A 19,467-nucleotide genomic window follows, 5' to 3' on the forward strand; every position below is an offset into this window, starting at 1 on the left:
GTGATACAGCATTGCTGGAGAGACTCTGTCCCTCCAAAAGACCCTGTGAGATCACATGAGATCAGACGTTAATAGAGACCGCTGTGGAAAAACAGCAAGTTACTGATACCTGAGCCATCAAAGCTGTGGGAAATCTAACATCACCTTATGAGAATATAGTATTTAATTTAGCATCTCTGAGTGCAGTCTGAGCAAATATGAGAGAATTAATTTCCCTTAACACCTCTGAATCAATAAGTTATTGCTTTTAATATTTATTCTTTGCAACTTGCATCTCCTGCATGCAGCAATAATTTAGTAAAAGTAATAATACCCTGTTTCCCAAATATTGGGAAAAAGAGAACCCAGTTCAATAGTGTAAGAACCTATGTATGCGCACACATCAGCAGCACGCACCCAGAAAGCCGCTTCTTCATTGCCCGATGGTGGGCAAATGCTGGATTGAGCTCTCTTTCAAGTATCCCTTGAATGGACATATTCACGCAAAATTGCATTAAAAAAAAAGAAAAAAACGGACTCGGCAAGAATCCAAGTTAACATGTTCTATATCTTCAGTGAACATAGTTGAGAAATAAAACACGTGTAATCGTAAATTGGATCCGTGCAGCTCTTAAAGTGACAGCAGTCTAATAAACCGGCTGCTGTCTTTGTTTTAATGTTAATCAAAGAATAATTGCCAAAGAAAAAAATCACTTGCTCTTGACTGATTAACTTCTGTAACTTTAATAAGGATTAATCTATATTTAATTTATACTGTGATGACTATGCAGTGCTGTTTTACATATTATTCGGTTTCTTTACCTAAAAAAACTGTTAGACTTACCTGAAAAACATGAAAAACAGTGTTGTTGTTTTTTATTTGTATGTTTGTTCTGGTCTGAGCGGATCACGGAGTGTCCGGTCAAAAAACAAAAAACGCAATTCTAAACGTTTTTTTCTGATGCAAGACTTTTATTTTGAAAGACATACATGAAACCTGATGACACTTCTGTCAGATGCATGAGGAAAACGCATTGTCCCGATTCAGTATGCGGTCAGATGAGATGTTGTAAGATGTTGTCAGTGAAATTATCGTAACTTATTACGAAATAAAAAGTCTCTCACCTAAAAAAAAATAACTTTCCTATCCAGTCAGATGTTATTCTGTATTCGTAGCGCTCACTCTTCAATTGCACGCTCAAATGCGGCTGTGCGCGCTGTATATCACTTCATTAAAGAAACTACAAGCATGCAACGTCGTAGTTACGTTGCAAATTAGTAAGTCATGAAATAAAAGTAAAGTACCAATACATCACATAACTGGTACGCCGTGTGTTAGCTGGGCCTGGGAAGGATTTGCATGCAGGTATGATGTTCATTCTATTCAGACGCAGTTTCCATGTATAATTAACAATTCGTGTTAGTAGAGTGGATTTATCATAGTAACCGTTGTTTCCATAACCCCAAAATGCCATGATTTTTTTACTTTGTTTTATTTTGTATATTAAATTACTGTGGTGGCTACCAACTAATTAACTAGCCTACTAATTTACACTAATTATGCAGCTCTCTATTTAATGTCATAAGTACTTGTAAGTGTTAACTTTAAGTATCCCTTGTGAAACAATTGAATTTATAATGCACATTTTCCAGCATTACAAATACAAATCTCAGAACATGCAGACTCATGAAATACTTCATACTGCATTTATGTCACGGAAACCTAGGTTTTGCGATACATTTATTTTAACTAAGGTATACAGGTTTTCTTAGGCACAATACGAATTTGTGGTGGCATCCAAGCTGAATTTAAAATGTATGATTTAATTGCTCCTTGAGGGTGATTTGCTAGGCGTTCATTGTATCATGGCTAAAAACCTCCTTCACAATAACCTTCTCTTGCCCTCTCCATCTCAGTTTTATCTTAAGCTTTCCATTTCTTTTTCCTTTTTCTCTCTCTGTCACTCCCACAACCCTCTCTTACTCCTCTGCTTTCTTCCCATCCTGTTTTCACTTGTTCTCTCTCCTCCTTTTCCTCTCTGTCCCTGTAATTTGCTCAGAGGGGAGCTGACAGTGAGTTCTGATACATGCTTTGGCAAGCTGAAATTCTAGGGGAAGAGAACAGTTAGCATGAAAGAAACAAGCCCTCGCAGATTTATGAATACATTCGCTATTGTTCTTCCTTTACTGCAGGGTAATTTGCAAATAGCAATGTCACGATACGGAAATAAGCCTCCTCTGCCAAGAGGCACTAGGACTCGAATCATGAAAAAGCACTTGAGGACCCATCAGCAGGACATTTGGAGAACAGAATGTAGGGAATGTGATGTCTCTTAAAGGGTTACATCAAACACATCAATGCAGCACTCTGATTCCTTAATTCAGACAAGATGTGAGGTGAAAGCGAAGGGTTTTTGGTAGGGTTCGCCAACGCCAACGTTCATGGTCTGCTGCTTCACTTTAGCACTCTGACAAAGCTCCCACAATCCCACTCTGTCCGCCTCTACCTCAGAAAGACACTTCACGGAAATCTTGTTTAACTCTGACAGAATTTTCTCAGAATTACCAATTGTAATGTTTAATGTTACTGTAATCATTATTGTTTATTAGGAATGCACGATATATCGGCCACCATATCGGTGTCGGCCAATATATGTTAATTTTCAATGTTATCGTTATCGGCCTGATAAGAAAACTTGGCCGATATATTAAAGCCGATAAATAATGGATTATTTCCTTCAGCTGAGACACTTCAGATGCGCACTGTTCTCCATGATGGTTTTGAATTGCTTGAAATATGATTGGAATCACTTCAATAAAGGAAAATAAAGTGCAGCATGTGCAGCGCAAGTCTGTCATATAGGCTACATAAAATTATAATGAGAACATTATAATTGTGTGCTTGGGTCATGGCTGTTAATGGTGAGACTTTTGTTTTTTAATCAGGCTCTCAAAAATTATATAAAAATTTGGATTTAGATTTATCGGCCAATATATCAGTTATTGACTTTCAAATATAAAGAATTATCGTTATCGGCCAAAATGTTCATATCGGTGCATCCCTATTGTATATTATCACATCTTTTAAGATAGTTTAGGTTTTTCTGAAAGACAAATTCGATGACTGTTCCACCTCCCGAAAAGACCAACATCCCTGTTAATTTGTTATGTGCCCAATCAACATTGAATTATTAAAAACAAATAAATGTTTTGTCTCTCTTGTTTTCAGCTCGTGAGGAGAATGTGGCGACGTTTCGGGGTTCGGAATACTTCTGCTATGACTTGTCTCAGAATCCCATCCAGAGTAGCAGTGATGAGATCACTCTGTCCTTCAAAACTTGGCAGCGCAACGGTCTCATCCTCCACACGGGCAAGTCGGCGGACTACGTGAACCTAGCGCTGAAGGACGGCGCCGTTTCGCTGGTCATCAACCTGGGCTCCGGGGCCTTTGAGGCGATCGTTGAGCCTGTCAACGGAAAGTTCAATGACAACGCCTGGCATGACATCAAAGTGACACGCAACCTGAGACAGGTAATCACGAGACCACGGCCACTCTTGAGACTACTCACAGATAGCTGGAGAACTAGTTCCTGTTTTAGCTCACGTCTATTTATGTAGCATTTGCTTTGAAATCGGATAATACTATTGGAACTACTCAATTAAGACATTGCATTGTAATTTGTTAACTTGCTTTCTAATAATGGATGGGTATGTTCTTATTTTCTTCCTGTGTTTTCAAATCTTGAAGTCTTTTATCTCTGTTACTTGACATGGTTTACCCTTAAGGGCTTCTGAAAATTCTAAGCTTGACTTCAAATCCTTTCAGTCTATGCTCCAAAGCTCTACATGTGTCAGCAAACCTTCAAACCTTTAGCTTAGATATTGTATCACCTTGAAACTCTGTAGGCAGTGGTCGACAGTTATTTTCAATACATTTCCATATGGTACGCAGCTATAAATAGCTTTGCAGTGAATCCTTAATGCATTTATTCACTCAAGAGACTATGGGCCTCATTTATAAAGATGCACCTAATCATTTTAAATGTACAATAATTTCAATTTGAAATCAACTTTCAAAAAAGAGCTTTTAGTTTTAGTTGTTTCATCCAACCGGTTAGAACAAAATTTAATACATGCTCATTCTTTTTATGCTATTAGGGCTTTTGCTTTTGCCCTTCTGCAAAATATTTGTCGTAATATTAGACAAAAAACGTTCTCCTCCTTGCTCTTAAAATGTTTGAGCAGAATCAGAATACACATTGCATGTTAACATTATGACTAATGAAAAAATAGTAATTAAGGTATTAAATGTGCAAATATTAATCCCCAGAGGTCGGGATTGACGGAATTTTATTAGCAGTGATGGAAAAATCTGAAAGCTGTCCATCATTTTTACAGATTACACAGGCTGATGTATTGTAACTTGCAACTGTAATTCTCACCCCTGTACATTTGGTGGCGAGTGCACCCTTGCTGACTATAAAGTTAATGGTCAACAAATGAGTTACATGACATTGTTTACAAGCTGTTTTATTGAAGTCTTTCTGTGGTTGAAACACTGATTGAGCGATTACATGAGAGACATGATACGGATTTCGGTAGGTTGAACTGTATCTTTGAACATATTTTCTGATGTTCATTCATGTTTATTTCATTCTGTAACGTAGCAGTAAAGAGGAAGGAATTGGCTGCATTCACTCGCGCTCCTCTTCGCTTGAACTCTGCGCCACATTAAAGAGCGTCAAAACGGTATTTACTGTTTGAATTTTGTGATAAAATGGACACAGTTTGAAAGCTGAGACTTTTTTTCATATTAAAAGTAACAAAGCACAAAGCTTATTAGGATTTATTGGACAAACATTCATGATGAAACCTGAAAAGTGATGCACGGTCTGTACATAAATAAATAAATGCATAATCTTGCCTATATGCTTGTCCTGTAAGTTTGTGAATAAAAATGAAAATGTGAACAAAAACAAAGCCTATTAAATGGCTTATTATCATTAAAATATGAAAGTTAAAATGACAGGTAATAATAGATTACGACGGAATTTGTACAATGCGGGATTCTAACGCGACCTCTGATAATACTAGAATTATTGTATTAGCATTTTATATTTTTAATAACTAAACATTGTTAATTTTCCTTTTTAAAATAAATAGCCTTTCTAACTCAGATTTGTTTCTGTCTTGAAATCCATGGAATTTTCAATGGAATTGGATAGTACGTGGGTTTTATAAATGAAGCCCCTAGTGTTTCTCTTGTACATGAAGCCTTTGATAAATCAGCATCAGTAAGAGTGTTTGTATCTGCTGGCCAGTCGTATGTTCATGGATTCAGTGCGAGTCTTCAGTGAGATCATGCTTGATTTGTTTGGCTGACCTTAAACTTCACTGGCAGGTGAGGCAGATTTATATGGAGTGAAAATATGATGAGGGCTTGACAAGTAAGTGCTTTTTTTCATGTCACTACTTTGTTCAGACTGGTAAAATATATAGTACATCCCTCATGTGATGTTTTCAGACGAGTGTATGAGCTGACAGACTGAAGGAGCTCTCTCTCTTTCTATATATATATTTCTCTCTCTCTCTCTCTCTCTCTCTCTCTCTCTCCTTCATGAGCGTCTCTGTTTTAAAGAATGGTGGGGACAGTTGAGGGGGGATGCACAGACATTCTGGGTTTATGTCTCAAAATTGTGCAGCCTTAGGTCATGAATGATATTTATATTATGGACTAATAATGTAATTAGGGGTTAACAAAGTTTCTGTCAGGGATACTCTTAGACTAAACCTTTAGAAAATACAGCTTGCTGGGGCTAGTAAATAAATTTACTTGATCATAGGTTTTCATATCAGTATTCATAAAAAAGTGTCTATTTTTAAAATACCTTATTAAGAACCCAATCAATTTTACAAATGAATTTAAATATGTAAATATAAATATTCTATACTTATTATTCATTAAAAAAAAAAAAAAAACGAATTCACTATAACTATCTGTGAAATTCAAGAAATGTGCGCCATCATACTACCACTGATTAAATTGGTCAGTTTATGAATCAGTCCATGTTAGGGGTGTAACAATATATCATGTCACAATATATCGCTATAAAAAAATAGCAACAATATGTATCGTGGATAGTGACAATATTCCTGATAATGGAATCAGGGGGTCCTGATAATGCCAAATGTCTTATGTTACCAGTAAAAAGTGGCATACATACAGTGCAAGCATATTCGTCTAAAATAGTTCTGGATTTTCAGCCATCATGAATATTTTTATTCTGGTGTCACTATTGTCCTGTGCATTGGGTTTCCAGCACCAAGTCCAAAGCCTATTCATTTACACACACACAATGTAATATCAAATTTAGCATTTTAATCAACAGTTCATTTTTTGTTAACCTTTTATCATATGTCTTGGAGAATCACAATAATATTGTATCGTGAGTTCAGTATTGTCATATGTATCGAATTGTGACATGAGGGTATTGTTGTGTTAAAGTATCTGTTTTCACTGTTAAGAAAAACTGTTTTCATTTTTTTTATTTTTTTATTAATTTAGTAAATTAATTACAATTGGAAAAAGGTAATGTAACTACCTATTTCACAAACTAAAGTAGACAAATAGAAAATGAAATATTAACAATAACATCATGATTAGAATTGTTTTTCACACAAACTCAATACCACACAGAGTTGCTATGTTTTGAAGTTTGAGGGAGCAATCATTTTTCCAGATCACTTTGAGGACTACACAATATTTATTTTGATAAACTTTATCTCTACTTCAGCTAGAGATTTTCATTTGTTTTCATTTTGTGTTGCAATTTCACTAAAAAGTACAGTCAGCCACAAAAAAATGGATATTTTCTAAATCTACTAGCCGCTGATGAGATTTTTAAGAGGCGTTCACATCAGACAAATTATTTTGTTCAGAGTTGCATTTTCAAAAGTTAAACTATTTGTAACATACCAACTTGAAAAGGTAACAATCATGATGTAATGCTCAAAAACCCTGTGGCGCAATGGCGTGCAAGACTGTAGAGAGTCTTTTATCATGCTAAACGCATAACAGCTAAAGGAGCGCAAACCACCAGCATGCTTAAAGCTCTGCCACTGAAATATAGTCTATAATCTACCTAAATAATTGTCTAGTCGGTCCTTTGACGACTAGTCATATTGTCAACCATCGGGACCCATGTCTATTGGTCTATTGGTCACATGTCCCCACTATAAATAACACAAATAACAGCTCTCATTATACTCCTCCTCTTTTCTATCTTTCCCTTCCTGTTTCTCACATGTTGGGAAGAGAGTTTTTGAGACTAACAATATTCATTCATGGGATCATTTTTTATTACTAACCTGTTTCTAACCAAACTAATGTACTAACACCTTGAATCTTCATCATTAATTTCTTTCTCTTTTAATTTCGTCCATTTATTAACAACCGTTTTGTTCACTATTGTTTTGATTTCCTTTCTCCCCCCTTCTTCCTGAAAGCACTCAGGCATTGGACACGCTATGGTAAACAAACTACATTGTCTGGTAGATATCATTCTTATTGTCCTTTTTTTGGTTTGCCGTGTGTCCCTCTCCCTTTCTTTCTTTTTTCTTTGAGTTACATTCTAGACACTCTTTTCAAAAAATGAGGAAATGGGTTTGTATTACCAGGACTTTTCACATTTCCCCCCTTTACCCCCTCTCAAACTTCCCTCCCTTCTTTTACAGTTTTGTTGTTTTTGTTTGTTTTATTTATCAGGCTGGCTTTTACGTCCTCACGTTAACGTTACGTAGAGATTCACATCCTCACTGGGACTCTCACAGGAACTAGTAAAGTGTTTTTTTTCTCCACACACCAAGCCTCCACATTTTTTGCGAGGACTGTCGGCAGTAACTGACAGAGGATTTCCAAGAATGTCCAGAAGGGAAATTTCCACCCCGCAGAGCCTCCCAAAAATAAACGAACACTCAAGAGAAACCTAAGAACTCTGGGAACTCTGGCAGTTGATACGTCCAACACCAGTCATGGCATGTCCTCATCTCCACCGTCTCATTCAGCCTCATGTATCACCACAACTAACACTACATTCAGTTTATCACTCCACTTCCACCCAAGTCCCCTGCGTGTGTATTCTGCACGTTGTTTTCTGTGCTGTGTGTCTTGTTGCCTGGCTTTCCTGCTGCTTTTTTATTTAAAGTTCTGCATGGGTGCTTGGTAATTGGCCGTTGTAGCTTAGCTCCTCCCCCTTTCCACTGAACCAATGAATCATTTCTCATGTTTATTCAGTATGACCTCTTGAAAAATGATAAAACATTTGATTTTCCCAGTGGTTAATGCCTTCCTTTAATGCATGCATTTTCAAGTTTCAGTATGTGTCTGAATGTCTGTTTATGTGTATGATTGAACTTGTAATATAAAGTAGTTTACCCCCTCCTAAAAGTAAAACAAGTACAAATAATTTGTCCTTGGTTTTAACATTTACTAACCCTAATTAGTAATATTCCAAACCAGATAAGAATTCATTTTCTTAACCCATCAAAAGATGAAGAAAATATTCATCAGCAATATTTTCTTTACCTGTCCCGTGAACCTATACTAAACTATCACCAATAAAGCTTAACCAGACCAATGGACCAGAGTGTTAGCAGTAAGCAGCCCGTAATGAGGGCAAATCCGAAAAAAAAAGAAAGGTTATCGCTCAGGTTAAAAGGACATCTTCAAATGAGTTTCTAATTTGCTGTCTGTCTATATTGTCATCGTTTCACAGGTTACTATATCAGTGGATGGTATACTGACCACCACAGGATACACTCAGGAGGATTACACTATGCTGGGCTCAGATGATTTCTTCTATGTGGGGGGAAGCCCAAGCACCGCCGACCTGCCTGGATCTCCCGTCAGCAATAATTTCATGGGTTGCCTGAAAGAGGTGGGTCCTATAAGATGTGCATAATTGTGAGTGCACGCAGGAACACACACATGCACACTGTATAATTGGCATCACGAAAAAGCCTTTGGGAGGTTATTGCCCTTTAATTTGATTCAGAGACCTTAAAAAGTTTTTGAACACACAAGTAATGCTTACAAATGTTTGCATTGGATAAGAAAATATCAAAAATGGCATCTGCATGCAAATTATGCTTTAGCAGAACTGACCTCACTTTTAAGCAACTGGGCTGCGTTCTCCGAAACTACCTTAACGCTACGTCGTTCTTAAGTTGTACCTTAAGAAGTACCTTATCGTTAATACGTGTTTTCCGAAACCTTCTTAGTTAAGTATACCTTCTGTAAGTCATACGTTCGTAAGGTTGGTCTGGAGCGCTCTTAGCTATACCTTATCGCTGCTGACGGTTCATACCGCTAGTGGCCACCACTACGCAAAAAGCTTTTTTACATCGCAGTTTAATTACACATAGAAAATTATTTTATATGAACATTTAATATAAAATCTGATTTAGTATTAAAATTACATTTTTACTTTACTTTAAAATTTTACACATAAAATACTTAAGTTGTTATAGCCTACACCCAGTGTATGGAAGTGTTTTCATTAATAAAGTTTCCATACACTAATGGTTGTTAGCTTTTTTAATTACTATCCTAAGGCACATCAGCTGGCGAACCATTTGACAGAAAAGGCTTAGGAGTCTATATAAAGAAAGATGAGTTTACACAAACTTTATAGCTATGGCAGCGAGACAGCGAGTACTTGTTTTAAATCAAAGACGGCGCCGTCCGCGGAGCCAGTTAGTGTATGTCAACTACATGGCTGGTGGATAATCAGCATACGTTGTGGAGAACATTAACACACTTATGGCCGTGAGGGTTTGGGATTGCACACTTGCTAAATTATAAACACATACTCATATTTATTTCTGCATGTACATATTTCAATGAGCCCCGATAAATGCAGTTTGTACTATTTCTAAAACGCTTCTTTATAAAGAACATTGTTTTCTCAATACTTTACCTATACCGCCGTGAAGGAAAGAGCGCACAATCGATCATCGAGGCATCGATATCAACCTATTCAGCACCTCCACCATGGACAGCACCTGCTAAGGTCGAACTTAAGAAGGTTTACCTTAAGCAACATCCTAAGGTATAGTTCGGAGAACACACGTAGGAAATGTATACCTGTAGTTAAGGTGTACCTTTTGAGTCTTCGTAGCGCGCTAAGAGACAACGTTATCGGAGAACGCAGCCCTGGTCTCTATGTGGTTTTAGTGAATGTCAGTTTTTGTCAAGTTCAAAAAGATGTCCTAACTGTGTAACCATAGGTAGTTCAACATATTAAAGTGGTCATATAATGCTATTTTAAAAGTTCATTATTTTTGTTATCAGGTGTAATAGAATAGAATATTATAGTGCTCTGATTGGCCATCTGACCCAGTGCATTGTGATTGGCCTAAAACCTCAAGCGTGTGTCAGAAATGTAACCCTTTCCATAATTGCAAGCATTTTTGTTGTAAAAAAGTTAATTTAATTCATTTATATATATATATATATAGCCGCTCTGGAGTAAACCGTGATGTAATCTAATTCTAACTCAGTTCAGTTCTCATGCAATGGTGTCAATGCAGGCAGATCAATATTATTGTTGAATATTAAAATAAATGTTAAATGTAATGTCCCCAACTAAGCAAGCCAAAAGCCAATGGCAACAAAGGTGAAAAATGGCGACAAAGGCGACAGTGGCAAGGAACCAAATCTCCATCAGGTGGCAGAATGGAGAAGAAAAAAAACCTTGGGAGAACCCAGGCTCAGTCGGGGGGGGCCAGTTCTCCTCTGGCCAACGAACGAACAGTTTATGATTATGATTCAGGCAGCATTATAGGTCAGAAGTCAGATTGGATTGGAACAGTCAGAATATTATCCAGTTCCATCTGGATTAAGATCGGAGTCATCCTGTCGGTATGGAGACGGGTTTGTTCAGGATCAGTGCTGATGGCTGTCGTGTCGATGAGAACTTCATAGGGGAGAGTCTAGTTGACACAATCTCTGCTGCCTGACATTTCAGCCGAAACATACTTTGTTGGGCGATTTTTCAAAATCATTGTTGAACACTGTTGATATTTGAAATCAACCCCCCAAAAAATTAACTTTTCGATGCACTTTCATCAGCGTTTCTCAACAAACGCTTACTACACCTTTAACCACTTTAACCTAATTGCATCCAATTTTGAAGGCCAAACAAATGGGTTTTGCTTTTATATCCACACACACAGCTTCTCCACGACATGGCAACAACACTACAATTTACTGAAGCCTCACCTTCTTTTCTTTGCGTATGCCTTTGGGCAGGCACTAGGCTAATATTACTAGCACGTAACGTAGACGTCTCAGGAAGTAATATCTGAACTTCAATCGAGGTGTTTTCAGCAGGAGCAGTGTTCTTTGTTAGACTGAATAAATCCCTCTGTGGGAGACTATGAACTTTGTAACTGTGCAGATCTTATACATGCACAAACAGATGCATTTCACACTAAAGATAAATGTTATAAAGCACCATGACCCCTTTAACTATGAACATGTTTCACTAACATTTGAGAACAAGAAAGTGTCCAAATACACAAAGCTGTAATGTTTATGAAGAAAAATAAGCCTATTTTGCCTATTGAACACTAGTGATTTTCAATATAACTGTGAAGGAGTGAAGACGGACACAGTGGGTTCTGTAACAAGTCAAGCGATCTATTCTATATAAAAATTGAATATGAAAATGATATAGGAAGTTTTTAAATGTTTTTAACCTTTTTCAACTGCTAAATTGGCATGTGATCGTAAGAATGGTGCTCGGTGATGCTCAAACTGTGAGATACAATGCAGCAGGCCACAGCTATAGCTGTCTTACACATGTGTACATTGATCAAAATGAACAAATATCACAGATGGAATACAAGAACACTGGAATACACAAGAAAGGCTGGAATACACTACATGACAAGGAGATGCATGACAAATGAAAACAAACAGTAGTTAATGCAGTCTCTCCTTGTTAGCTGCGAAAAAATAAGACACATTTGGATGCACCCTTGGGTCAGTAGATGCAGTGAGTAAGGTCTGTACAGAATACAACTGGAGGTTATTGGCATTAAGTTTGTTAACTAGAAGCAAAACATTCAGAGACTGTTCCCATCATACACTACACAGTTTTCTGTGAAATCTTTCAACTCTGACTGCTCAAACTCTGCAGACTGGCTCTGACTTTCGGCATATAGCGCCAAGTTGTCCAAGACTGCATATGGGTAAAGGGTAAAAATCTGGGTAAAGATCATGTAATGATCTCAATGACTCACAAACTTGACATAAAAATGGATTTCTTTCAACTGCAGGCAGGTTATTAAAACAAACTCATAACATTATTTAATGTAGTTGTAATTATTCAGTGTAAATTATTTAATTTGATTAGTAACAGCGTTATAGTTGTCACGGGTATGGTTGTAATAAAGCGCACGATGAAGGAGAAACTCAAGGAGACTTTTAATATCTACACACCAAACAGGAGAAAATCTAAGAGAATGTACAACCACATAACTCATAGCACTTAATGCAGGACCTGCTACAAGCTGAGACATATATACAGTGAGGAAAATAAGTATTTGAACACCCTGCTATTTTGCAAGTTCTCCCACTTGGAAATCATGGAGGGGTCTGAAATTGTCATCGTAGGGGCATGTCCACTGTGAGAGACATAATCTAAAAAAAAAAATCCAGAAATCACAATATATGATTTTTTAACTATTTATTTGTATGATACAGCTGCAAATAAGTATTTGAACACCTGTCTATCAGCTAGAATTCTGACCCTCAAAGACCTGTTAGTCTGCCTTTAAAATGTCCACCTCCACTCCATTTATTATCCTAAATTAGATGCACCTGTTTGAGGTCGTTAGCTGCATAAAGACACCTGTCCACCCCATACAATCAGTAAGAATCCAACTTCTAACATGGCCAAGACCAAAGAGCTGTCCAAAGACACTAGAGACAAAATTGTACACCTCCACAAGGCTGGAAAGGGCTACGGGGAAATTGCCAAGCAGCTTGGTGAAAAAAGGTCCACTGTTGGAGCAATCATTAGAAAATGGAAGAAGCTAAACATGACTGTCAATCTCCCTCGGACTGGGGCTCCATGCAAGATCTCACCTTGTGGGGTCTCAATGATCCTAAGAAAGGTGAGAAATCAGCCCAGAACTACACGGGAGGAGCTGGTCAATGACCTGAAAAGAGCTGGGACCACCGTTTCCAAGGTTACTGTTGGTAATACACTAAGACGTCAGGGTTTGAAATCATGCATGGCACGGAAGGTTCCCCTGCTTAAACCAGCACATGTCAAGGCCCGTCTTAAGTTTGCCAATGACCATTTGGATGATCCAGAGGAGTCATGGGAGAAAGTCATGTGGTCAGATGAGACCAAAATAGAACTTTTTTGTCATAATTCCACTAAACGTGTTTGGAGGAAGAAGAATGATGAGTACCATCCCAAGAACACCATCCCTACTGTGAAGCATGGGGGTGGTAGCATCATGCTTTGGGGGTGTTTTTCTGCACATGGGACAGGGCGACTGCACTGTATTAAGGAGAGGATGACCGGGGCCATGTATTGCGAGATTTTGGGGAACAACCTCCTTCCCTCAGTTAGAGCATTGAAGATGAGTCGAGGCTGGGTCTTCCAACATGACAATGACCCGAAGCACACAGCCAGGATAACCAAGGAGTGGCTCTGTAAGAAGCATATCAAGGTTCTGGCGTGGCCTAGCCAGTCTCCAGACCTAAACCCAATAGAGAATCTTTGGAGGGAGCTCAAACTCCGTGTTTCTCAGCGACAGCCCAGAAACCTGACTGATCTAGAGAAGATCTGTGTGGAGGAGTGGGCCAAAATCCCTCCTGCAGTGTGTGCAAACCTGGTGAAAAACTACAGGAAACGTTTGACCTCTGTAATTGCAAACAAAGGCTACTGTACCAAATATTAACATTGATTTTCTCAGGTGTTCAAATACTTATTTGCAGCTGTATCATACAAATAAATAGTTAAAAAATCATACATTGTGATTTCTGGATTTTTTTTTTAGATTATGTCTCTCACAGTGGACATGCACCTACGATGACAATTTCAGACCCCTCCATGATTTCTAAGTGGGAGAACTTGCAAAATAGCAGGGTGTTCAAATACTTATTTTCCTCACTGTATATATATGTATATATAGATGTAATTATGAAACAGAGACCGTAGAACCAACTGTAGTCATCAGGGCCAAATAGCTGTTTCATGCAGTAAACACCCTCCCTTTTCTAAAGGGTCATTCATGGCTGCGATCATGGAGTTTTCCACCTCCAGAGGTAGATTCCATTAGGAGCCAGCACATACAAATGCACACACATATGCAGAGACACACACAGACACTCACAGCTCGGAGTACCCGACACACACGGGTGGTCTATAATAACCATCATAATGAAAGGTCACCTTGTCTCTGCTGTTTAATCTGCCACTGGTTTCTCCTCTGCTCTCTCTCTCTCTCTTTATCCCCAGTCCAGCTATTAATATCAGTTGCGTAGCTGTGGATGCCCGTGTGCCTGTCCCTGCCACATTCTGAGACACAGTCTGTGCCAACAGTGATGAAAGACTTGCAGAGTTAGAATTACCCAAGGAGTACTAAAAAGGGCAGGCACTTTATTTCAGTTAAAGCTAGGGCGAGTGTAGCAAAGCGTCCTCTGAGATAGAGATTGTCCCTCATTTACACGCTCCATTTTATGACAACGTTGATGAAGGGTCTAAACTTTTTGGCTGAATGTCAAATGTACCACAAAACATTCTGTGATTTTCTGCAAGGCCCGTAATACAGAAACATCCCAGCTATAATATTGTATCTTATTTGTTTAGTAACAATGTTTAATAACCATTTCTCTTAGGATCTTAATAGGATCATACATTACTGACCACTTTATTAGGTAAAACTTGCTGGTACCGGCTGGGTTGGACCCCATTTTGCCTTCAGAACTGCTCTAATTCTTCATGGCATAGATTCAACAAGGTACTGGAAACATTCCTTAGAGATTTTGTTCCATATTGACATAATAGCATCACACAGCTGCTGCAGATATGTTGGCTGCACATCTATGATGTGAATCTCCCGTCCTTTACATCCCAAAGCAGCTCTATTTGATTGAGATCTGGTGACTGTGGAGGCCATATGAACTCACTGTCATGTTCAAAAACCAGTTTGAGAGTATTCGAGCTTTGTGACATGGAGTAGACATCAGAAGATGGTATACTGTGGTCATAAAGGGATGGGAAATGGTCAGCAACAATACTCAGGTAGACTGTGGCGTTTAAACGATGATCAGTTGGTACTAAGAGACACAAAGTGTGGCAAGACAATCTCCTCCACATCATTACACCACCAGCAGCCTGAACCGCTGATAGAAGGCACGATGGATCCATGCGTTCATGCTGTTTACGTCGAAATCTGACCCGATCATCTGAATGTCACAGCAGAAATCGAGACTCATCAGACAAGACAACATTTTTTCAATCTTTTATTGTCCAGTTTTGGGGAGCCCGTGTGACTTGTAGCCTCAGGTTCCTGTTCTTATCTGACAGGAGTGTCACCGATGTGTGTCTTCTGCTGCTGTAGCTCTTCTGCTTCAATGTGCTGTCCGTTAAGAGATGCTGGCAGAGGAAAAAAATATATATATTGCTCAGTGGTTACTTTTCCGAAGCTTAGGAGAGTTAGTTGTGATTCTCAGATATCTCTTATTTTAGTATCAACAGCATTTCAGATGTTTCTTCAAAAATTTACCAGATATCTTTAAGAGACACCACCCAAAGAGGAGGACAGAATTCTCCTAAGTTTTCAATCTTTCTCATAATACCAATGACTGCAATGAAATTAAGACCATTTTACCATTCGCACTGAGACATTTAAAATGATACCAAACATGAAAAGGAAAAACAATAGATTCACAAGATACATCATAATGTGATATATAGACAATCTCAGTGAACTTTTAGTGACTTGAATCAGGGGGAAAGGAAGGAAGGAGGGAGAGGGTGATGCAGAGATGAATAAGACAATGTCCTGTGCTCTTTCTTTGAGATCTTCTGTCCAGTGTGCGTTTTATTGCTTTATTGTAGGGTGAGTTTTATCTCAGCTTTTGTCTTCAAATCAATTCTTACAAATGTGTAATTATTTAAAAAAAGGACTTATAAATACATATGTAATTATAAAAAGTATTACGTTTTATTAATAAGATTAAATAATAAGAATAAAATGTAGATCAAGAATCGTAATGGATCTTGAGGTCCCTAAAGATTCCCAGCCCTACTAAATTATGATGTATTTCTTGTCTTTGTTGAATAATACAGAAGATAAATAGCTTAAAAAATAATCACATATTAAATCACAATCACAATATTGGTTAAAAAAAATCGCAATTAGATTATTTTCCAAAATCGTTCAGCTCTAGTCTCCTGCTTCTGCAGACTTCAATTGTAATGGTTGAGTTGTTACTGTTGCATTTGCGCTCAAACCAATCTGGCCATTCTCCTCTGACCTCTGGCATCAACAAGGCATTTTCGCCCACATAACTGATGCACATGGTTTTTTCAGACCATTCTCTGTAAACCCTAGAGATGGGTGTGCGTGAAAATCCAAGCAGATCAGCAGTTTCTGAAATACTCAGACCAGCCCGACTGGCACTAACAATAGTGACACGTTCAAAGTCACTTAAATCACCATTGTTCAACTTCAACAGATCGTATTGATGTCTACATGCCTAAATGCATTGAGTTGCTGCCATGTGATTGGCTGATTACATATTTGCATTAACAAACAGAGTATCTAGTGTACAGCAACTAATAAAGTGGCCGGTGAGTGTAAGGTAAATAGAATCTCAAACATACTTTCTTGACATGTTCAAACAAACCTCTCACTTTTGAGCTTATGCTTATGAGTTTGGAATGACAGGAGGGCAAATGAATGATGACCGAATTGATTTTTTTTGTGAACTATCCCTTTAAGATAGTAAGGTTCAGTAACCCCTGGAGTAATTAAGTCGTGTGTGGTTTGCCATTATTCTGCCAGGTGCTTATAAAATTGTGCACAATTTAAGAGTTGTATGAGATTGATAACTATGTTAATTTTAATAATTCCCATAGCCAATCACAACAGATTTAATTTACATATAGTTTTGCAAGGTCAGATTTTTAAGAAATTACTTAAAGCCTGGTCCAGTTTCCTGTTTATTCGGGCCAAGAATGTTCTCACTTACTTTGGAAAGGTAACTCTTACTCTGTTTAACTGACAGCGACCAATCACACGAAGCAGTTAGGGGCAGGTTTTCCAAAATAGCTGATGTATCTGAAATATCCGAAGCACAAGTGAAGCCACATTTATTTATAAAGCACTTTATACAGTACAGATTGTTTCAAAGAAGCTTTGCAATAATACAAAGAAGAAAAAGAAGAAGAAGAAAAAAAACTGACAAATTCTTCTGTTACAAAACAAATTCAATTTCAGCTTTAAAGCAGATCTACAGAATATAGTCATGATTAATTATTAATGAATATTATCCATGAATAAGTCATTATTCAGATCAAGTTCAGTAACAGAGTATCAATATTACAAAGAAAAAAACAAACAAATAAACTGTAAAGCAGCTCTACAGGAGACAGCTCAAGTTCAATAACAGTGCAAAGTTCATCAATTATGTAACAAGTTCAGTTATTATAAGTAGCTCTACAGAAGACAATAGTGTCATTATTATTATCAATGTTGCATAACTCATCCCACACTGTTGTGTTTGCACTATAGACACGTAGACGTTCGGCATTGTTCTTTCTGGTGCTTATAATCTTCTGTGCAGTCTGTTGATTTTTCTAAATTAAGTTTAGAACACCCAGCCAATCATAACATAATAGAGGTTATTTACATAAAGTCTTATGTATGACTTCTGTATTCAGTCTTGTCCACTTTGTATCTTATTCTGGATTTATTTGAGTTACATGAAAGTGACATTTCATAGTTCATTTTGTTTTTATAGGTTGTTTAGCAGTGAGTTTATCTGACATAGCTAATACAGCAAAAAAACAAACAACATCTGACTTTAAGCCATTTTGCGGGACCTTTTTTTTTGTTTTTGTTTTTTTAAAGCACATAGCTTGTTGAAGAGAGGTGTACTAAGAAAAGTGTTGACAAGATTACCTATAGGATAAAATAGGTAAAGAAAAAAGTATGTACTGATATTGTAGGAGAATTCATATCTATAGAGACTTAGGGGTGAGCTCTATTGACATGGGCTAGTAAGCAACCACCCAAAACTTCATATGAACTTCCTAATAACATCCACAAAAGCCAAGCATTCAGCACTAAATCAGCACTAAATTCTGCCACACAAAATTATTCTACAAAAACTATTGTAATATCACCCTCCTGGTGCATGCAGGGTAAATGTGGATGCATGCTAATGAAAGCAGAGTTTCTGATGCTGTTCGTAGTTGTTTCTGCCCTGAGCGAGATGCACTCATGGCCTTTGTGTGGTCATGTGTCTCAGTGGTCATGTGACAGCAGACAGTGGAGAACAGGAAGTCTGGGGTGATGATTATTGGCTCGAGTTTCAGTGATGAGCTTGTGGCTGCTGATGTTGTCTGCACATTTGACAGCAGGAGATGAACAAACTCTACCATGATACCAAATATGACGTTTGTTTTTGCGCAGATAATTTTAGTACTTCTCTGGATGCAATGACATTGTGTACTCCATCTCATAATACAATTCATCTCATAATACAATAGGAAATTCAATCTTCAGTTTGCTATTGCTGCATGTGTCTTTTCTTACAGAAGTTAAAGGCACACAGTGGCCCTTCCAATATTTCTTTATTAGAGAATGAATTACAGGAAAAAAAAAAAAAAAAAAAAGGTTTTCAAGTTTGACCTCCAAATCAAGTTTTTGTACATAATTCAGCATCCACAGACCCATTGACACTAGAAAAAAATCATTATAAAAAAATAACTTTGGTCAAATGAGCAAAGTGTGTCTTTTAAACAGCATCCCGATAACAGCCTAAACCATTCTACGCATACAGATGAATACAAATGAATGAGTTTTACATTATGTGAACGCACAGAACTCATGATTAAAGTGTCAGTCACACCAAGAATGATAGCCATAATGATAACTATATTATCGCTGATACCAACGGTCTCTTTACTCCAACTTGCTTCATTCATGTTCTGTGAACATTAGTGGAGTGCACACTTTAAAATAGCAAGGATTTTAATTTACTACAAATGTTTTTAACTAAAAATCACTAAAAATTATCTGAAAGTGATTCTGAAGATATTGTAATAGTTGTGGTGTTGACTTGGATATTCTAGAGTTAGATCAGTGTTTAAAAGTGTGTCATTCTTGGGGTAAATGAATGGGCCTTAAAAGGAAAGTCCACCCCCAAAAATATAAATTTTGTCATCAGTCACT

General features: G+C 37.6%; 1 protein-coding gene across 1 annotated transcript in view; it reads left to right on the plus strand.

The window, feature by feature from the left end:
- Positions 1-19,467, plus strand: part of nrxn3b (neurexin 3b) — a 436,638-nt gene that overhangs the window by 84,894 nt on the left and 332,277 nt on the right. Inside the window, exons 5-7 of the mRNA XM_084091093.1 lie at positions 3,209-3,510; positions 7,486-7,509; positions 8,754-8,915. Of these exons, the coding sequence (XP_083947219.1) occupies positions 3,209-3,510; positions 7,486-7,509; positions 8,754-8,915 (488 nt within the window). The remainder of the gene's footprint in view (positions 1-3,208; positions 3,511-7,485; positions 7,510-8,753; positions 8,916-19,467) is intronic.

The sequence above is a fragment of the Abramis brama genome, assembly GCF_963993115.1.
Source record: "Abramis brama genome assembly, chromosome: 18".
Taxonomy (NCBI): domain Eukaryota; kingdom Metazoa; phylum Chordata; class Actinopteri; order Cypriniformes; family Leuciscidae; genus Abramis; species Abramis brama.